Raw genomic sequence first — 17808 nt, forward strand, 5'->3', positions numbered from 1 at the left:
TACCTTTTAGAGTCCGATTTTTTTCTTAAATTTCACATTGTGGGGCCGAGGTTGTGACTCAGTAGTAGAGTGCTTGCCTAGCATGCATGAGGAATTGGGTTCGATACCTGGCACCACATAAAAACATAATAAAGATGCTATATCCATCTACAACTAAAAAAAAAAAGAAAATTCCACATTGTCATCAAAACAATACTCTTCCAATACGGATGAACCACACAGCACAGGCACTGCAAGTGGTCCCTGATTTCTACTTGAGATGGTTATGGCAGTAGAGATAGTGTTATTAAACAATTGTATAGCTCTGAACTCAGCAGTGGTAAAAGAAGAGAGACAGAAAAGAACTTAGCCATAATGTTATTAAAGCTACCTCATAAAGAAGATATAAAGTTGAGGGAGGGAACAAGATGGCAGAGTAGAAGAAGGAAGCATGACCCAGCAGTTCCTCAGCACTACACTTACAAAGCAGGAACACTGCTCCTCAGAGAGGTAACAAATGAACCTCACTGAAATATGGTACTGAATTGTAAAAAAAAAAAAAAAATAGGTCTACAGGAAGTCGGTAACTTGAGCAGAAGAAATAATCCCTTAGAGATTGCCAGCTCCGGCCACCACTGCAAAGATTGCAGACAAATGAGACATGTGGCCTGTGGATAAAGAAATTAAAAATAAAGAAAAACATCTTTGTGAAACCTGTGGTTATGAAGGAAGGTTGATTTTTTTAAAAATATTTTTTATATATATGGACCTTTATTTTATTCATTTATTTATAGGTGGTGCTGAGGATGGAACCCAGTGCCTCACACATGCTAGGCAAGTACTCTACCACTGAGCCACAACCTCAGCCCAGGGAAGGCTGATTTTAATGGACAGCATTGATCGGGTAAGCATCTTAGTGAAAACAAATCTAAAGCGATCCACTGGGGTGAAAGCTTCTATGGGTGCAGGCAGCCCTCCACCATGGTAGAGAAAGCTCTCCTTCGTCTGATTCACAAAGTCTTCTGAGAGCATGGAACATGCTGGTAGGTGAGAAAAATGTTCCCAGGTCTTGAAAGATGTCCTGGTGTAGTTTATACAACTGTGAGCAGAGAAGGGATGGGAAGGGGTGGGGGAAGATAAGAACTCATAAAGGAAGTTACCAGTAGCCAAGGAAAAAATTCACAGAGGGTGCCTAAACTAGAGACTGAAATAGGCACAATAATATTTTACCTGGAACATCCAGCTTCTAGATCCTAATGGGAAAAATTTCCATAATAGCTGGCACCCCATAAGAGCTATTGCAAAGATGCTCACTAGGGCCCCCAAAGTGCAAATACACTCCAGGGTGGATACCTGGTAATTCACAATCATAACAGTGAAGGTGAAACATGTGGTGGCTTAGACCCTTACATCCTAATGGTGGATTTTTCTGGAAGTCCCAGAGAGCCAGAAGCCCAGCAGAGAAAGGAAATGCCACACCAGTATGGGGATACCCACGAACAGAGTTTTAATATATGTACATATATATTCGTTTAACTTTACTCATACATTAATAGCTCTCTCCAGCATGTGTTCATCATTTAGCCTAGATTAAACTTAGGTGTGGTACAATAATATGAGGGTTCAAGTTTTTATATTACATGTTCTTGTTCATTCATACCTAGTTTGCAGGTCCTCCTATCTCCTCTTCTTCACTCTCTTCCTCCAGTAACAGCCAGTATTTCCTGTTCCTTCCTGCTTTCTTTTTTGCATTATTTTCAGTTAACTTATTACTCATCTTATTTACAGCTGACATCTGCTCCCTATCTCCCACCTCTCCTATGATCAATATTTCAATTTTCAAACACTTCAAAATTTTTCTACCTTATTTTCCCTTACTTAAGAAACTGTAACCCCACTAAATAATAGAATGTAGTTAGATTTCTGTAGTTAGACTTCCTCCCCGATGATGCTTCCAGCAGGTTACATTTTAGTGCATAGCTGAGGTCATGAACATTCTGGCTCAGCATATGTACTCAACGTCATAAACATTTGCTTGTGAGCAAGTGCCCACTAATATAACCTTTTGGCAGTATGCCTTCTTTGTATGGCCTGCATACAAAAAAAGCCTATGGAAAAGAATTGGTATGCTAAATTAAACTGAGGCTAAATAGGACTGGCTAGAGGCTGTTGATGCATCTGAATAAAGGATGACTGATATTCCCAATGTGCCTCACATCTTCTTTCAATTGCCAGATTCTGAAACTTTGCTTTCTGGACCTGAGCCTTGCTCTCCCCCTTACAGTACTGTTGTCAAATGCTAACTCTAAATAGGTTCAACTGGTGTTATAGATGGGAAAGAGACACTATGTATATATCTTAAGGTAGTATATCTGTTGCTGACATTAGTGCCATTCCTGGCTCCCCCATTCAGGTGGGGCTGGAGACAGTTTGGGACACTTCAAGATCACAGTAGAGATTCTGATGCCAAGAAATACAACTCAATCAAGCAACAGTGAATCTCACCCCTCACAAAATCTAGCCCCATATGAGCCTTAACGTTACTCCAATTCAAACAATTGAGGTGATTAAAAAAAAACCAAACCAATAACCAGGACCCAAGGAGGAACAATCAGAGAGGGACCTCAGGTCTCACCTCTTGAAATCTACCCATGTATCAAAAACATTTACAAGTCCAAAATGAAAGGACAAGCACAAAAAAGAGGAAGGGGAATTGGAAATAAATGCTCACAGAGGTGTATATGATATATATATATATATATATATATATATAATATGATCAGTATTGGAGTCTATAAAAATAGATATTTTTAGGGGAAAAGGGGTCTAATTGATAGTTAGGTTGAGAAATGGTCTTCCTGGTGGTGGCTTTATAAACTCTAAAGCAGACTTGGTATTACATACTTTCCTCTCATCTTAGTACAGTGGTTGTATAACTCATAGTCACCAATGAAACAGTACCTAGAATGCCAAGAAGTTTAACTTTATCACTACTCTAATGAATCTTAACCTTTGTACAGGGACTTCTGTTCACATATGGACAGAGGGACATTGGTTTAATTGATATTTGTTTTTGAAAATTGAGAGTCTTTGGCAAAAGTTGTTCGGCCTTTTAATCTATCCTTAGGCTTACAGAGAGAGGCAAAAGGAACAAAACCTGCCATCAGTCACAAGGGTTGATAATTTGCAGAACCAAGAGAGGCCACCTATCTGTATTTGGTTCTAAGTTTTCTAGAGAGAGATGGAGCAGGGTTAGAAGAACATGGGCTGAGGCAAACACATGTTTCCTAGTGAGGATTCTTGGGAGCAATCAAAGCAATTCAAGTAGAGCCTGGGCTTCTCTGTGGTGATACCTGGATGCTTACAGTCACGTTTGCTACTGCTGTTTATTATCCTGGCAATGCCTGCTGTTAGTATACTTTAAAGGAGATGGTTTTTAGTAACAGACAATCCCTTTTTATCTTTAACAAGATTACCTCTGAAGGGGATCAAATTTAAGTTTCTAAAGTCTGTTTAGGGGTGCTGGGCAAAACAATCTTAAAGAGTTTTGACTTAAGGTTTAATTTTCTCTTGAAGTTAGAACAACTTGCTGCAGTACAGGGAATGTATTCACACCAGAGACAGAGTTACTCAGTTTATGAGGGAGCCTACACTCTTGCTCCCCTGACAGAGTCCTATGCAGGAGCTAGAATACTGCTTACCTAGCTTTCTTTGATCCCCTGTGTTGGAATCCTTGTCTATCTGATAAGGTAAGCTCAGCTAAGGTGTCAGGAACTAAGGAGAAATACCAAAGGTCTCCCTTGGAAACAAACAAACAAAAAAAGCTTATATAAAACTGCTAACACCTTCTAAGAATGTTCCATAGCTTCCTCCAGTACTCCCAAAGACCCATACACTTGGCTGGTAAGGTACCCCATGGGACCCTCAGACTCTTGGAAATCATCCACTAGCACCCTCCTGGCATGCTCTGCAAATTCCATTAATGCTTCTCAAAGGGCCTCTGTGTGATATTCCAGAATAGCTTTGGAGTTTGACTACCTGGCTCACTGAATCAATTTGCTAGGACCTCAGCTGAGCTGGAGAGCTCATTGAGGGGCTAGTTTTCATTGAAGCTGTTTAACAGAAGCGGAAATGAAAGGTCAGTCAAGGCCTTAATTACTGCATCAAGTTTAGAAAAAAACCTAACCTGGAGAAAATGTTACCTCCTCTCTGTTCCATTTATGCCCATGAAACAGCATAAGTTGAAGGTCAGGTGGACAAACATAAGACATGGAGGTTGTCTTACTAGTGAAGAACATTGGACAAAATGCTCTTGTATAGAACAAGGGCTCTGAAGTGGAAAAGAACAAAGGACTCACATTGGAATTGTGCAAAAGTATCTTCAATTTTCCTCCACTGTCCTCAATAAAAGGAGATTTCAGCAAAGGTGCCTGTGAAAGCCACCTATCAAAGACCAAAGAGACAACTGGGTTAGGGATGCAGCTATGTGGAAGACCTGGCTGGCCTGGGGGCTTTGTTCTTTGAGAGTTACTCCCTTCAGAAACTGCAATGCATTGGTTTTATAACTCTTGTGTGAGGATAGAAGTTTTTCCCATGAGGTCTGCTAAGTAAAGTTTTTGGTCACACCTGAAAAATTATACATGGGTTTTTTTTAACCAGGAGACAGACTCCACATTTTTATTACATATTTTGAGTTTTTATTATTATTATTTTTCACTGGTTGCCCTAGGCTTATCATATGTCTTATGTTTTCCAGAATCAGCTTCAAATTTTTACTACTTAACTTCAGTTAAATATAGAAACATTATTTCTATGTAGTTGTATTTCCCTTTACTATTTTTGGGATATTATTTTTATGTATGTTACTTATATAAATGTTACCTAATAAATAACGACCTAATAAATAATATATTATTATTGTTATTACTTTATATAATTTTATGTCACTTTAAAAATCTGGGAGAAGAAAGGAAAACAAGTATGTATTTATAGATTTTGTTATCAACCTTTAGCTATAGTTTGTGTTGTTGTGTGGGAGACACCCCGCTGAAGTTATGTTTCTGTCTCCCAAGAACATCATGGAATCCCTTGCTCCTCCCCTTTCTCTCAGAAAGTTGCCAAGCCTAAGAGCACCAAATTCAAAGGTTTTCTCAACCAATCCCCACAGGACACAGTGTCCTCTTGCAGTTCCTCAGTCATCCTGCCAGTCAGCACCCACCAGGTTGCCTGTGCAACCCTTCTTAAGCCAAAGCTTGCAAGCTCACACTCTCTACCCTCTTCTCTGCCCTCTTCCTCTCTGTCCTCTTCCTCTTCTTTCTCTCCTCTCTCTACTCTTTCTCTTTCTCTCTGCTCTCTTTCTCTCCCTCTCTGCCCTCCTCTCCTCTCTCTGCTCTCTGCCTCTCCTTTCCTTCCCCTTCAGGAAGTCCCCCAATAAAATCTCTTGGTTAAATCTCCATCTCTGGTGAGTCACTCCCCTTTCAGTTTGGATCTGGAGTGTTTTCCAAAGGCCCATGTGTTAAAGGGTTGGTATATAACTTATGGCACTATCGAGAGGTAGCGAAACCCTTAAAAATGAGGCCTAGTGGAAGAAGTTACGTCACTTGGGGTAATCCCTCAAAGGGGATTATGGGACCATGGCCTCTTGATCTTTCTCCTATATTTTTTCTTTTCTTTCTGGTGATGTGGTGAACCATTTTGATCCATTATGCATGCCCCACCAAGATGTGCTGCCTCCTTACAGGCACCAAGCCTGGGACCAACATACCATGAACTAAAACTATGAGCTAAAATGAATCATTCTCTCTTTTTAAGATGATTATCTCAGACATTTTGTTACATTAACAAAATGGATACACCTTCTCACTTATTTTTGATATTTCTCTTAATTTGTTCCTATAAATTCAAGTTACCATATGGAGATATTTCTTGCTCCTATCATATTTGTGCTGGCAAATGTTACATATTATAGACCAAACTATATTTTATTCATATTGTAGATCTGTTAAGAAAGAAGAATAAATGTATTTTTATAATTAGAAAATTACTCTTAGTGGTATCTCTTTTGTGTGTGAGGATTCAAATTATCCAAGGTGACACAATGTCAGCCTTTAGCATTTTTTTAAACAGAGAGAGAAAGAGAGAGAGAGCGCAAGAGAGAATATTTTAATATTTATTTTTCAGTTTTCAGCTGACACAACATCTTTGTTTGTATTGTAAGGGTCCGGCAGAGTGTTGGAGAAAGAGACCACAAGAGACCAACTTCATGCAATAAGCAGGGGGGAATTTTATTGAACCAGCATGCTGGGGCTCTGTGCCCACTGAAGAAAGGAGAGCAGCCCAGAGCCCAGAGCAGAGGTCAAGCAGAGCTTAAGTACACTTTTTGGAGAGGGCGGGGGGCTTTGCATACATCAGAACAAATCATCATGAGGCGTGGGAAAATTGAACAACAACTCTGAGACATGATTAGTACATTCATTGGCGGGAACAGGCTGGGCAGGGGTGATTGGTCACTCCTAAGCGGGGTACACATTTAAACTGATTGGTTTTGTGGCCTGGATGCCTACGTGCCTAGCTACTTGGAGTCCTTAGCTATTAAACAACCAGGGAATCAATGGAAATATTTACTGGGCAGTTCCAGTATTGTCCTAACAGCTACAGAGATTACAGGTTCTGGGGGTAGCAGAGGAATTTTAACAATACCTGGTCTTTTACTTTTTAGCCCAGGCCTTGCAATTTAGAAACTTTACAATGCCCAGTTTTTACACTTTAACTCAGGCTTTTGCAGCTTAGAATCAGCTTAGAAATTTTATCTTTACAGTATGTGGTGCTGAGGATTGAACCCGGGCAGTACGCATGCCAGGTGAGCGCGTTATTGCTTGAGCCACATCCCCAGCCCCAGCCTTTAGCATTTTTGTGTGACAAGTGGGCTAGTAAAAAATATGTACATTTTTTGTTGTTCTCTGATATATTTTGTTGTTCTCTGATATATTTGCTTCACCTGAATTTTTAGGAGATTGCCTTGATTGTTATGGAATTCTTGGTTTCTTGGTTCACATTTTATTTTTCCTTTGAGAATCTTCACAAGTTATCCTGACTTCCATGGCTTCTTTTTCCTTCCTTCTCTCCTCTCTCTCTCTCTCTCTCTCTCTCTCTCTCTCTCTCTCTCTCTCTCTCTCTCTCTCCCTCCCTCCCTCCCTCCCTCCCTCCCTCCCTTAGTGTCTTCTGGATGTACACAATAGTGTGATCCACTGTGGTATATTATTAATATAGGATTAATATAGGTACATAGGAAAGTAAGGTCCGAATCATTCTTATTTTCTCCCTTTATCCCATCCCTTCTCTCTCTCCCTCAGTCCCCTTCATCTAATCTTCCAGGCTTCCTTTTATTTTGATGGAGATACCCCTCCTTTTTCCCTTTCTCTCTCATTTTTTATATATATTCCCTTATTTTGAACTAGCTTCCACATATCAGAAAAAACATTTTACATTGTTTTGCTGTTTTCAAGTTTTTCTCCTCAATTTTAGATTTCACTGTCTTTACTGAAAACATCTCTTTTGTATCTCTTTGCATTATCCTACTTTGAGTAACTTGGGCTTCCTGGGTATGTACATTAATATTTTTCATCAAGTTGGGAAATTTTCAACTATTGTTTATTCACATACTTTTATTCTCCTCTATTCCTTCCCTTCTCCTGATCCTAGCACTACCATCACATGCACGTTGGTGAACTTGATGTTCTCTCCCATTTCTCTGAGACTCTGTTCATTTATATTTATTCTTTTTATTTCTCTTATGAGAATGAATCTGCCTTCAACTTTAATAATTCTTTCTTCTGGCAGTTGTAACCTATTGTTGAGCATCTATAATGAATATTTCATTTCATTTATTTTATTTCCAATTCTAGAATTTCTATATGGTTCTTTTTAATAATTTCTTACTATTCAGTTTTTGATGAGGTTTAGTTGTCATATATACATTTACTTCTTTAGCCATTATTCTTATAGTTCTTACAACATGCCTATATAATGGATCATTAAAGTCACTGGCATTGTTTGCTCTCACAGATAGTTGCTTTTTAAGAAAAGTCTGTTTTAGTCAGCTTTTATGCTGCTATGGCCAATGGACCTGACAAGAACAATCTTAGATGGGGGAAAGTTTAATTTGGGGCTCATGGTTTCAGAGGTCTTAGTCCACAGATGGCTGATTCCATTCTTCAGGGCTTGAAGTTTGGCTGAAGATCATGGCAGAAGTGTGTGCTGGAGAGAAGTATTTCAGGCCATTACCAGGAATTGGGCGGGGGTCCCCTCACAGACAAATTATAAACCCATATGGGCACATTCGCATGGACCCACCTCCTCCAGTTACATCCTAACTACCTACAGTGACCACTCCCTATAAGAGGTTAATGCACTGATTATGTCAAGACCCCCACAACCCAATCATTTCACCTCTAAACCATCTGGCATTGTATCACACGTGAGCCTTTGTGGGACACCAAATATCTAAACCATAACAATGTCATTATGTGCACTTTATTTCAAGAAAGACAAAAGACAGGGCCCAGGCTGGAGCTCAATGGCAGAGCACTTGGCTAGCATGTGTGAAGCATTGGGTAGGATCCTTAGCCCCACATAAAAATAAATAAATAAAATACAGTCATTCTGTCCATCTACAACTACAAAAAAAGACAAAAGACAAAAAGCATAAAGAAGTCTAGATGTCATAAAAATGAATGTATTTCAAAGATTCTAATTAAAACAAATTTAAAGTATAATTTTCTGCAAGAAATATACCCCTTCTTAAATTAAAAAAAATAGTATTCTGAATTATAAATGCTTTGGATTGCTTTTTTAAGTCCAAATGATTTTCTAATGAATAAATTTTCCATTAATCAGACTTGGTCTATTACTGTAATTTTAAAAAGTTCAGTGACACAATGTGTTAACTATATACCCAACAGATAATACTGTATGAAAACAATGAACTTGATGTAAAGTAAAAATTTTTATTAATACATTGAAAATTGACATAAAACATGCCTTTAAAATAAAAAGAAGACTTCTTCAGTTTAAGAATTCATTTGAAAATGAAGCAGAATCTAATATGTATACTAAGCTGCTTGTAACATGCATAAAAATAATTAACAAAATCCTAGATTATCAGTTTTCTGCATTTAATTTCCAATACTGTACTTTCTTTACAATCATTCAAAATATAAAACTCCTCTTTAGGAAAAAATGCTGTTCTTTGACATTTTTTACACAAAATATTCTTAGCTCATGGAAAGTTAATGCAGTCAAGAGGCAAAAGCATACTAACTTTTATATAGTACATTTTCTAAAAAAGTCTCCCCCACCAAATACATTATATGCTTCCTTAAAAATGTCAACCTCTTATGGTAGCTTTTTAGAGGATCAAGTCTTTAAAAATTTATTAGTTCATTATAGTTATACATTATTTTATATATATAATAATTTACTCCCTTTCAATCCCCAGTACTACTCCGTCTTCTCCCCTCCTCCCTCCACTGATCCTATTCTTCTATTCTATTGGTTTTCCTTCTATTAATTTATTTTTAATTGTTGCATTATAGTTATACATAAAAGTGGACTTTATTGTGATATATTTATATTTGCACAAAGCATAGGTTGGTCAATTTCATTTTGCAGTTCCTTTCCTTTCCCATCTCTCTTCCCTCTCCCTCAATTCCCTTTCTTTTTTCCACTAGAGAATCAAGTGTGAAAGGCTATTTTCATATAACATTGTAACCACCATAAGAAAGATCATATTAACTGTGCTGGTGGCTTGAGTGTGTTGTGCCACAGAATTATGTATAAGTATTAATAGTTTCCAAGTCTGTTACACACAGTTTTGAATTGACTGCGACCTAGAGCATAACAGATGTACTATCACTCCATACAAAATAACTAAATATATCAAGTCACTATGCTGAATACTTCATTCCTGGAGGAAATGAAAGGCAGGAAAAACCAATCAAGCCCAAGAGATGGCCAAGCTCATTCTCTTTTTCAAAAATTAGTGAGCATGGGGAAGTCAGGTGTACTTTAATCCGTTATATCTGACATTACCATTTGGAATGCATACCAACATATGGCTTAAATCTAGCCAGGCGTGTGGCACATGCAATCCCAGCAGCTGGGAGGCTGAGGCAGGAGGATTATGAATTCAAAGCCAGCTTCAGCCAAAGCTAGATACTAAGCAACTCAGTGAGACCCTGTCTCTAAATATATAAAATGAGGCTGGGGATGTGGCTCAGTGGTTGTGTGGCCCTGAGTTTAATCCCTGGTCCACTGCCCCCCCAAAATAATGTTTTGAATGTCAGACATTCATATAGTCTTAATTGTTCTAAGTAAGATTTCTGTTTTTAAAAATGATTTCAGCTATTATAGAACTAGAATAAAAGTGCATATCCTTCTAAATAAAATTATAAGATTTTATAAATAAAATTATAAACTAGGATGTTTATACATAAATAACTTTATTAGAGCTGAACTTGGTCTAAAGTCTCTTTTGCTTAGTTTTACTACCTACTGAAATGGACTTCAGTAACCATTGATTATTACCGGACACCAAAGTATAGGAGATCAAGGTGATGTACAAAATGCAAAATTTCAGTAGTAATAACAATAATTGTGTGTTAAATCAAAAGGGCCCTGCATTCTCTCTTCTTCAGTGATTTGACAAATCTTCATATTAATTCTGGGGACATAAAATCATGCAAGTGAAATCTGTCTCTGATGTGAGGTCAAATATATTCATTTTGTTTTATATGAATCTTCAGAAATGAAATCTATTTTAGGAGTTCATTAGCATTTTTATCTATAAACTGACTTTCTGTAGGGATTACACTTAAAGGTTTACATGTAGAGATTTGTAGTGTGTTGCCAAGTGTTATTTATTTATTTATTTATTTTGGTACTGGAAATTGAATTCAGGGGCACTGGACTACTGAGCTTAGTGCCTCACTGTTGCTGAGGCTGGCTTTGAACTCAGGATCCACCTGTCTCTGTTCCCAGAGCTGCTAGTATTTTATAGGCATGCACCAATGTGCCCAGGTGTTATTTTTTTTGAAAGATCTCTTCCAAGGATAACTCCCCTATGTGGTTTCCTTGTACACAAATATAATGTTCACAGAAAGGCTGGTATCTGACTAGGTGAATTTTGAAGTCTAAAATGTGCAGTAACCTATTGGCATATACCTAGTAGAAACTTTAATAAGACTGTTGAAATTTTGAGAAATTTATTTCAGAACTTCTCTGAAATATGGTCTTAATTTCAAATAAACATGATAAACAATATCATGAATAGAACTGGGAAAGCAAATGATGCATCTCCTAGCTTATTTGGATGGACTATACTGCATTAGTGTTTCATCCAGACCTAAAAATAGGCAGAATTCTGCTGTGCTTTTTGTTTTCAATGAAAGAATAGGTCTACTATTTAGTTTTTCTTTTATCAGTGCTTGAGGAAATAATAAGGGTCAGTTGCTCTCCAGTCTTATTCATAGGTGGCCTTTGCACGAGCTGATGAATAAAAACTATCTGGAGTTGTTTGTGCCTAAAGGGTAGGCTATCACAATTAACTGTTTCTCACACTTTTCTAAACCATTATTTATCAACAGCCTCATTTGAACTGCTTGATTTGAGAAAGCTGCTCCATTAGTTGATACTGTAGTTTACCAGTAGCATTTTTCTCCACCTGTTCTATATAAAGTTGTTTTACTAGCTCTTCAACTTTCATTGCCTGCCCTGGAGATCTGATCCTGATGTTTTATTTTTATTTATTTGTGAAAAAAACCCTTCAAGACAAGAGAAATACATGTTTTCAAAATGTAGGTCTTGGAGGATTTCCAGAGGAAGGATTATCTTCTAATTTTACACTGTGTTAATTTATCATTTCATAAATACCAGCTTTTAACTTACTTGTTTTTTAGGCTTTTTTCCTGCTCTTAGTGTTTATGAAATCAAATTATTATCTGTATCATGCCCAATTCTACCATATTTTAAAGGATTTTATCTTTCTTGGTTGTGCTTCCTATAATGATTTTAAAAAATTGAAGTTGACAAGCTGGTTTCATTCTTTGGCAATTTTTATTCTCCTGAAGGCAGACTATCAACAACCTATATTTGCTCTTTGCTCTGGTAGTACATTGTGTTTGGATGTAATTTGATTGCTGAGAACCTTTCCATGTTCTCAGCCTCATCTTTTATGGGTAGCTCATTGTAAACTAACTGTGGCAATAGAGAAGTGTCCTCAGGCTACCATGGCAGAAATAGTATTTTGTAAGGGTCCGGCGAAGCGTTGGAGGAAGAGACCACACAAGAGACTGGCTCCATGCAATTGGCAAGAGGGGATTTATTGATTCAGCATGCTGAGGCTCCAGGCTCACTCAGAAATATAGAGCAGCCCAGAGCCCAGAGCAGAGGTCAAGCAGAGCTTAAGTACACTTTTTGGAGAGGGCGGGGGGCTTTGCATACATCAGAACAAATCATCATGAGGCGCGGGAAAATTGAACAACAACTCTGAGACATGATTAGTACATTCATTGGCGGGAACAGGCTGGGCAGGGGTGATTGGTCACTCCTAAGCGGGGTACACATTCAAACTGATTGGTTTGGGTGCCTGGATGCCTATTTGCCGAGCTACTCAGAGCCCTTAGCTATTAAACAACCATGGAATCAGTGGAAATATTTACTGGGCAGTTCCAGTATTGTCCTAACAGCTACAGGGATTACAGGTTCTGGGGGTAGCAGAGGAATTTTAACAATACCTAGTCTTTTACTTTTTAACTCAGGTTTTGCAGTTTAGAATCAGCTTAGAAATTTTACCCTTACAATTTCTATTAAACTTATTAATCAATTCTTTAAAAGATGATTCCATATCTTAAAGTGCCAGCCTTTTTCATGTTTATTAGTGCTGTAGTAGGTATCTTTCATCATGATGCTATCATGCTATTCATGATAGCATGCCATCTTCTGAGTTTGAATGTCCTAGTTACCCAAAACTGTCTGAGCTTAGACTCAAGAACTACCATTATGTGGACAGAATCTGCTACCAATGTAGGAATGAGAACTTCTTAGCCTGACCAAGTTTCAATTCCTATTGGACATCAATGATAGCCACAAAACAGAGGCAGAGAACTCATGTAGTTCATGTATAAGGAATGAGGCCAGCCAGTTTCTTAAGCTATATGTTTTAAAGTATTTCCAATACTTCTCTATATGAGAAGGGGAGTTCCAGATGAAGAATACTATGATTAGAACATTGGTTGTGGCACAAATGCAAAGCCAAAAGTCCATCTGGTTCTTCTAAGCTAGTCATGTGGTTAGCATGCAGCAGTGAAAAACACCAAGACAGGACCAAGAGAGGGTCAATAGGCCCAAGGGGGAATGAGTAGACCAAATATTTAACATAGCCAACCTATTATATTTGTAAAAATTTGCAGGGTTTAGGGCAAGAAATCATTTGGAAGCATACATGTCCTATACCTAAGAATTTAAAATGTTTAAATCAACTAATAAACTGTTAAATAAAATTTTATTTATCTCCTTCCAGAACTGATATATCATTCTAACAACCTGGAAAGTCAGATTTAATTCAGAATTCCTGGACTACTCTACCTTCTGTATGATCGGGATAGGAAGAACTATTACCACCATTCTAAGCCCATGAGCATAGGTAAGCCAGTACTCTTTATCTTCCCAACCTGAGTTTCATCCCCTTCCATGACAAAACTCATTTACTGTGTTTACCCTTCTCCTTTCATCACGTGTCCCCTATGTATAGCTAGCCCATAGCCACGTATGAATGCATATACCATCAGTTATTTCTCCAAAGGACAATGTAGAGAAGTATACATGGTAGTAGAAACAGATTTGAGACCAGATGGGTAAAGAACTTAGGGGTCCTAGTTATCTTGAGGATGAACTGGAGTGGATAAGGACTCTGAGTATGCATATATTCCTTTGGATCCACAAACTGGGCTCCTGGTCCTGTGGGAATGGTATAGCAGGGAGAGAACCAAGAGGGGTCTCTATTTGGACAAAATACCTTTATTTATTTATTTTTATGTGGTTATGAGCATCGAACCCAGGGCCTTGCCCATTCTAGGTGAGTACTCTATTGCTGAGCCACAACCCCAGCCCCAAGAGTTCCTCTTGACAGGATCTTGAAAGTGATTCCCTTCAATGACTGGTGGCCAAAACAACAAGAAAAATACATCAAGATTTGAGTTTGTGTTATTTATCAGTCTTTAGCTTATTCATTTCAAAAACATTTTATTTTTGAACAGAACAAATGCTGTCAAATATATCCAAAAAGCACAGAAGAAGAACAGTGTACATCACTTTTTGAGTGATGAACTTCAGAACAAAATCAGTGTTGATAAATTTCTCATGTGCGACTAAAAATCAGAAAATCTTAAATCTGTTACAAATTCACTGCTTCTTCCTTCTTTTAGTTCTCTGCATTCAAACTGTGGGAAGAAATAAGAGATAATTGATAAATGTACACAATTAACATGCATTTAGATTTCAAAATCTGAGAAAATAGTCAATGTATGTTGTCTCAAAAGGCAAAATCAACTTAGTTTCCTCTTATAACCCAGATCCTTGAGTATTAAAGTGCTCATGCATAATCAGAATTTTATGTTCTGATCACAGCCACCTCATTTCCCACTTTCAAACATCAAAAATGCTTGTTTTGTTTTGAGATCATTCTTGGGTTTCCATTGAAAAAGCTTATGCTGTCTCCATGAATTTTTTGTTTAATTTACCAAAAACATTTAAAATTGTAACAGGTATATTTCCAGGAATGGTTAGGTGTTACACAAAGCTACACATAGATACCTGGATTCTAGGGGCTGCTTTCAGCTGGTTCTGAATTATTGTTAGGATCTTCTTCCAGTTTTTCATTGTCATCCTCATCTTTCTCTTTCTCACATTCTGCTTCTTGAGCCTCATCATCAGAGTTGTCATACTTATATTCAGCTACTGGAATAGTAAAGAATAAAACAGGCTACAACTTCTCAGACAAAAAAAATTGCTCAATTTACATTTTGCAGTAACATCCAGGGCTCTACCATCAGGAAATGAGTATGTTTTTTAAAAAGAATATCTGGAGACCTTCCTAGTAGTTGATACAATATTTCCATGGCCCTCATATTTCTTCTGGTCAGTAGTTTTCACAGTGATATTTTCCCCTCTTCCCAATAGATCCCAACCCTGTTCTACTGATTATATCTAGCCCTTCAGACTAGAAGGGATCAGAATCATCTGGGTCTGATTGCATTTGTTATGTTTCTGTCAAAAAAATTACTGAATAAGTATTTGTTTGAATTAAATTCTATTGTGAAATTACTTGATTGTTCAACCTATGAAAATCTAATTTTAGCATCTTTGAAATGCTGTAGTACCAGTTCACCATTTTCTTTGATTATCCTATCAAGAATCTTTACATTTTTAAAATCTGCCAGCCCAAAACAGGGTATATCATTAGTTTGCCCTTTGCCTTCAAACTCTCCAAACATTTCCTCTTAAGACCCGTCCTGAACACTTAGTATCTGCTAGCATTCATTTTCCGTGGGCACATACACTGCATTGTCCATCTTCAATCTCTTATCAGAGATTGGTAGAAGGCAACATAATTTTTCTCAAGACTGGAAGGTATTTATAGAATTGGGCTTCTACATGGGTAAATTGGGCCAAAGGTTTTTTGAGAACACTGGCCTGCTTACCAAGGACAGTCAAGCTATGAGCATGCCCTGCAAGTGAGCCGGCTACTAACAGAGACTTCAAAGGCCCAAGGACTTTGTTGCAACCACCTGGTAACTTCCATTCCCTGGGGTCCACTATGCCCCAGGCTCCCTGTAGTTAAAACATCTGTTGGGTCTTGCCCTCCTCAATCTCAGCATCTGCTGCTGGTTCCTCTGCCTTCTAGAATGCTGCTAGGTCCCCCTGCTCCCAGGGTAGGTATTTGCCCATCTACACCTTGGCACCCTCTTGTGGGTCATCAGGTTTCCCCATTGCCTGTGTGGTGCCTTACTGTAATAAGATCATTATAATAAGTAGAAAGGACAAGATACTAGCACAAGGACCAAAACACACAAAAGATAACTCACCAACAACTGCGACTTCTTCCATTTCCTGATCATTTTCCTCATCATCTTCCTCACTGTGTCCCCACTCTTCATGGCTATCTTCTTCTTCCTTCTCCTTTCCCTCCTTCTCATTGTCTTCTCCCTCTTCGATGTTTTCTTCGTCCTCTTCCACCAGCTGTACATCCCTCTCAACATCCTCAACATCTGGCCAAGCTTCCTCTTCCTCTTCCTCCTCCTCCTCATCATCCTCCTCCTCCTCCTCCCCCTCTTCCTCCTCCTCCTCCTCTTCCTCCTCCCCCTCCTCCTCCTCCTCCTCCTCCTCCCAAATGGCTTGCATCTCTGCTTGAAAAGCCATTGGTGCCACAAATCCGGCAGCTATGTCTACCCATTCTTCAGGCACTAAACCATCTTCCATGTATTCCTGATCTGGATTCACCCATCTTCCAGCTCCATTTTGACCCCCTGAGGCTGGTTCTTGCCCTTTAGTCATCTCAGACATGACAGGTGAGACACACTAGTTACTTACTGAGATCTGGTGTCAAAGATGATGGCTATGAAAATGGCTGCCACCTAAGGTGAATGTATGAGGGAGGTATGGAGGGGAGGATTTTGGCCGGGGGCCTGCTGGGACGTGGTGGGGGCACTAGAGAAGGTGTTCACACAGGGAATAGCAGCCTGAGACTGCTCCTGTAGAGGCCCCACAAGAGCCGGAGGGCAGACCAAGGAGTGACTTACCCCTTCTGGGCACAGCGATGATGGCAGAAAAGATGGGAAAGATTCAGAATGTCCGTTGATGGGGGCGGAGATTACAGGTGTCAACAAAGGATCGCCTCTTTCTCACGAGCTCTAAGATCATTTGCTGAGAGTGATGATTGACATGATCTGTGTCCAATGAGTGATCAAGGTTCTCAGTTCCTAGAGTTCAGGACTTGTTTCCCTTTTCCTTGAGTCCTTTGGTTCTTCGGCTAACATTTAGAACAGTGTATGTCCTATCCTTTAAATTCTATCATTGCCAAAAATAAAGTAGTCCAATATGTTGGCACCCTGAAACACAGGAACTATGAATTTTTCCTGATTTCTACCTAGGAGGGACAGACATAAAAAAAATCACATATACAATCCAGTTTTACTAATCTGAGGGTGGAGAACAAATGCAGATATTTTAATGTTATTAAAACCATTTATAAAAGAGCATACAAAATTGAAATATATGCAGTTAGAATAGAAGGTTGAGTAGAGTTAAAAAAAAAAAACTAGAGCAGGAAAGCATTCAATGAAAGCTTCCAAATTTGCACCCAAGCCTCTAAAAAATGCCCAAAGAAGGAGGGATGGATACCTATTTGAATGAAACAATAACAGACAGTATAAAGGACAGGTTTCATAGGATGGTTTCTGAGTAAACAAACTAGGACTTTGTGTTGCAATTACCCTACTAAGCCATGGTCTCAATTGTAAATAATTCTTATAATTATGGATATATTCAACACTATTTCATTCTTTGACTGAAAAAAAATCTCTTATCACACTGAAAATATTTTTTTAGTGGTTACACATTATTGAGTTTATTTTAATTACTCATAGTTCTTTTGAGATGAGCACTTACACAAAGGAGAAAATGTTTCCATTTGTTGAGCGCCTGGAGGGCTCATAAATAATACATTCATATTTGCCAGTTAGTACCCACATTTTATTCATTCATGGCCTTTTATGA

At 38.4% G+C, this 17808-nt stretch overlaps 1 protein-coding gene across 1 annotated transcript; it reads right to left on the reverse strand.

Annotated features, from left to right (window-relative positions):
* Positions 1–14279: 14279 nt before the first annotated feature.
* LOC144371621 (uncharacterized) lies at positions 14280–17130 on the reverse strand. Its single transcript, XM_078033984.1, has 4 exons — positions 16833–17130; positions 16119–16667; positions 14848–14991; positions 14280–14474 (listed from the first exon to the last, which is right to left on the reverse strand). The coding sequence occupies exons 2-3, from the start codon at positions 16594–16596 to the stop codon at positions 14855–14857; spliced, it is 615 nt and encodes a 204-aa protein (XP_077890110.1). The 5' UTR covers positions 16597–16667; positions 16833–17130; the 3' UTR covers positions 14280–14474; positions 14848–14854.
* Between the last annotated feature and the right edge of the window lie 678 nt (positions 17131–17808).

Source organism: Ictidomys tridecemlineatus, chromosome X (genome assembly GCF_052094955.1).
Source record: "Ictidomys tridecemlineatus isolate mIctTri1 chromosome X, mIctTri1.hap1, whole genome shotgun sequence".
Lineage (NCBI taxonomy): Eukaryota > Metazoa > Chordata > Mammalia > Rodentia > Sciuridae > Ictidomys > Ictidomys tridecemlineatus.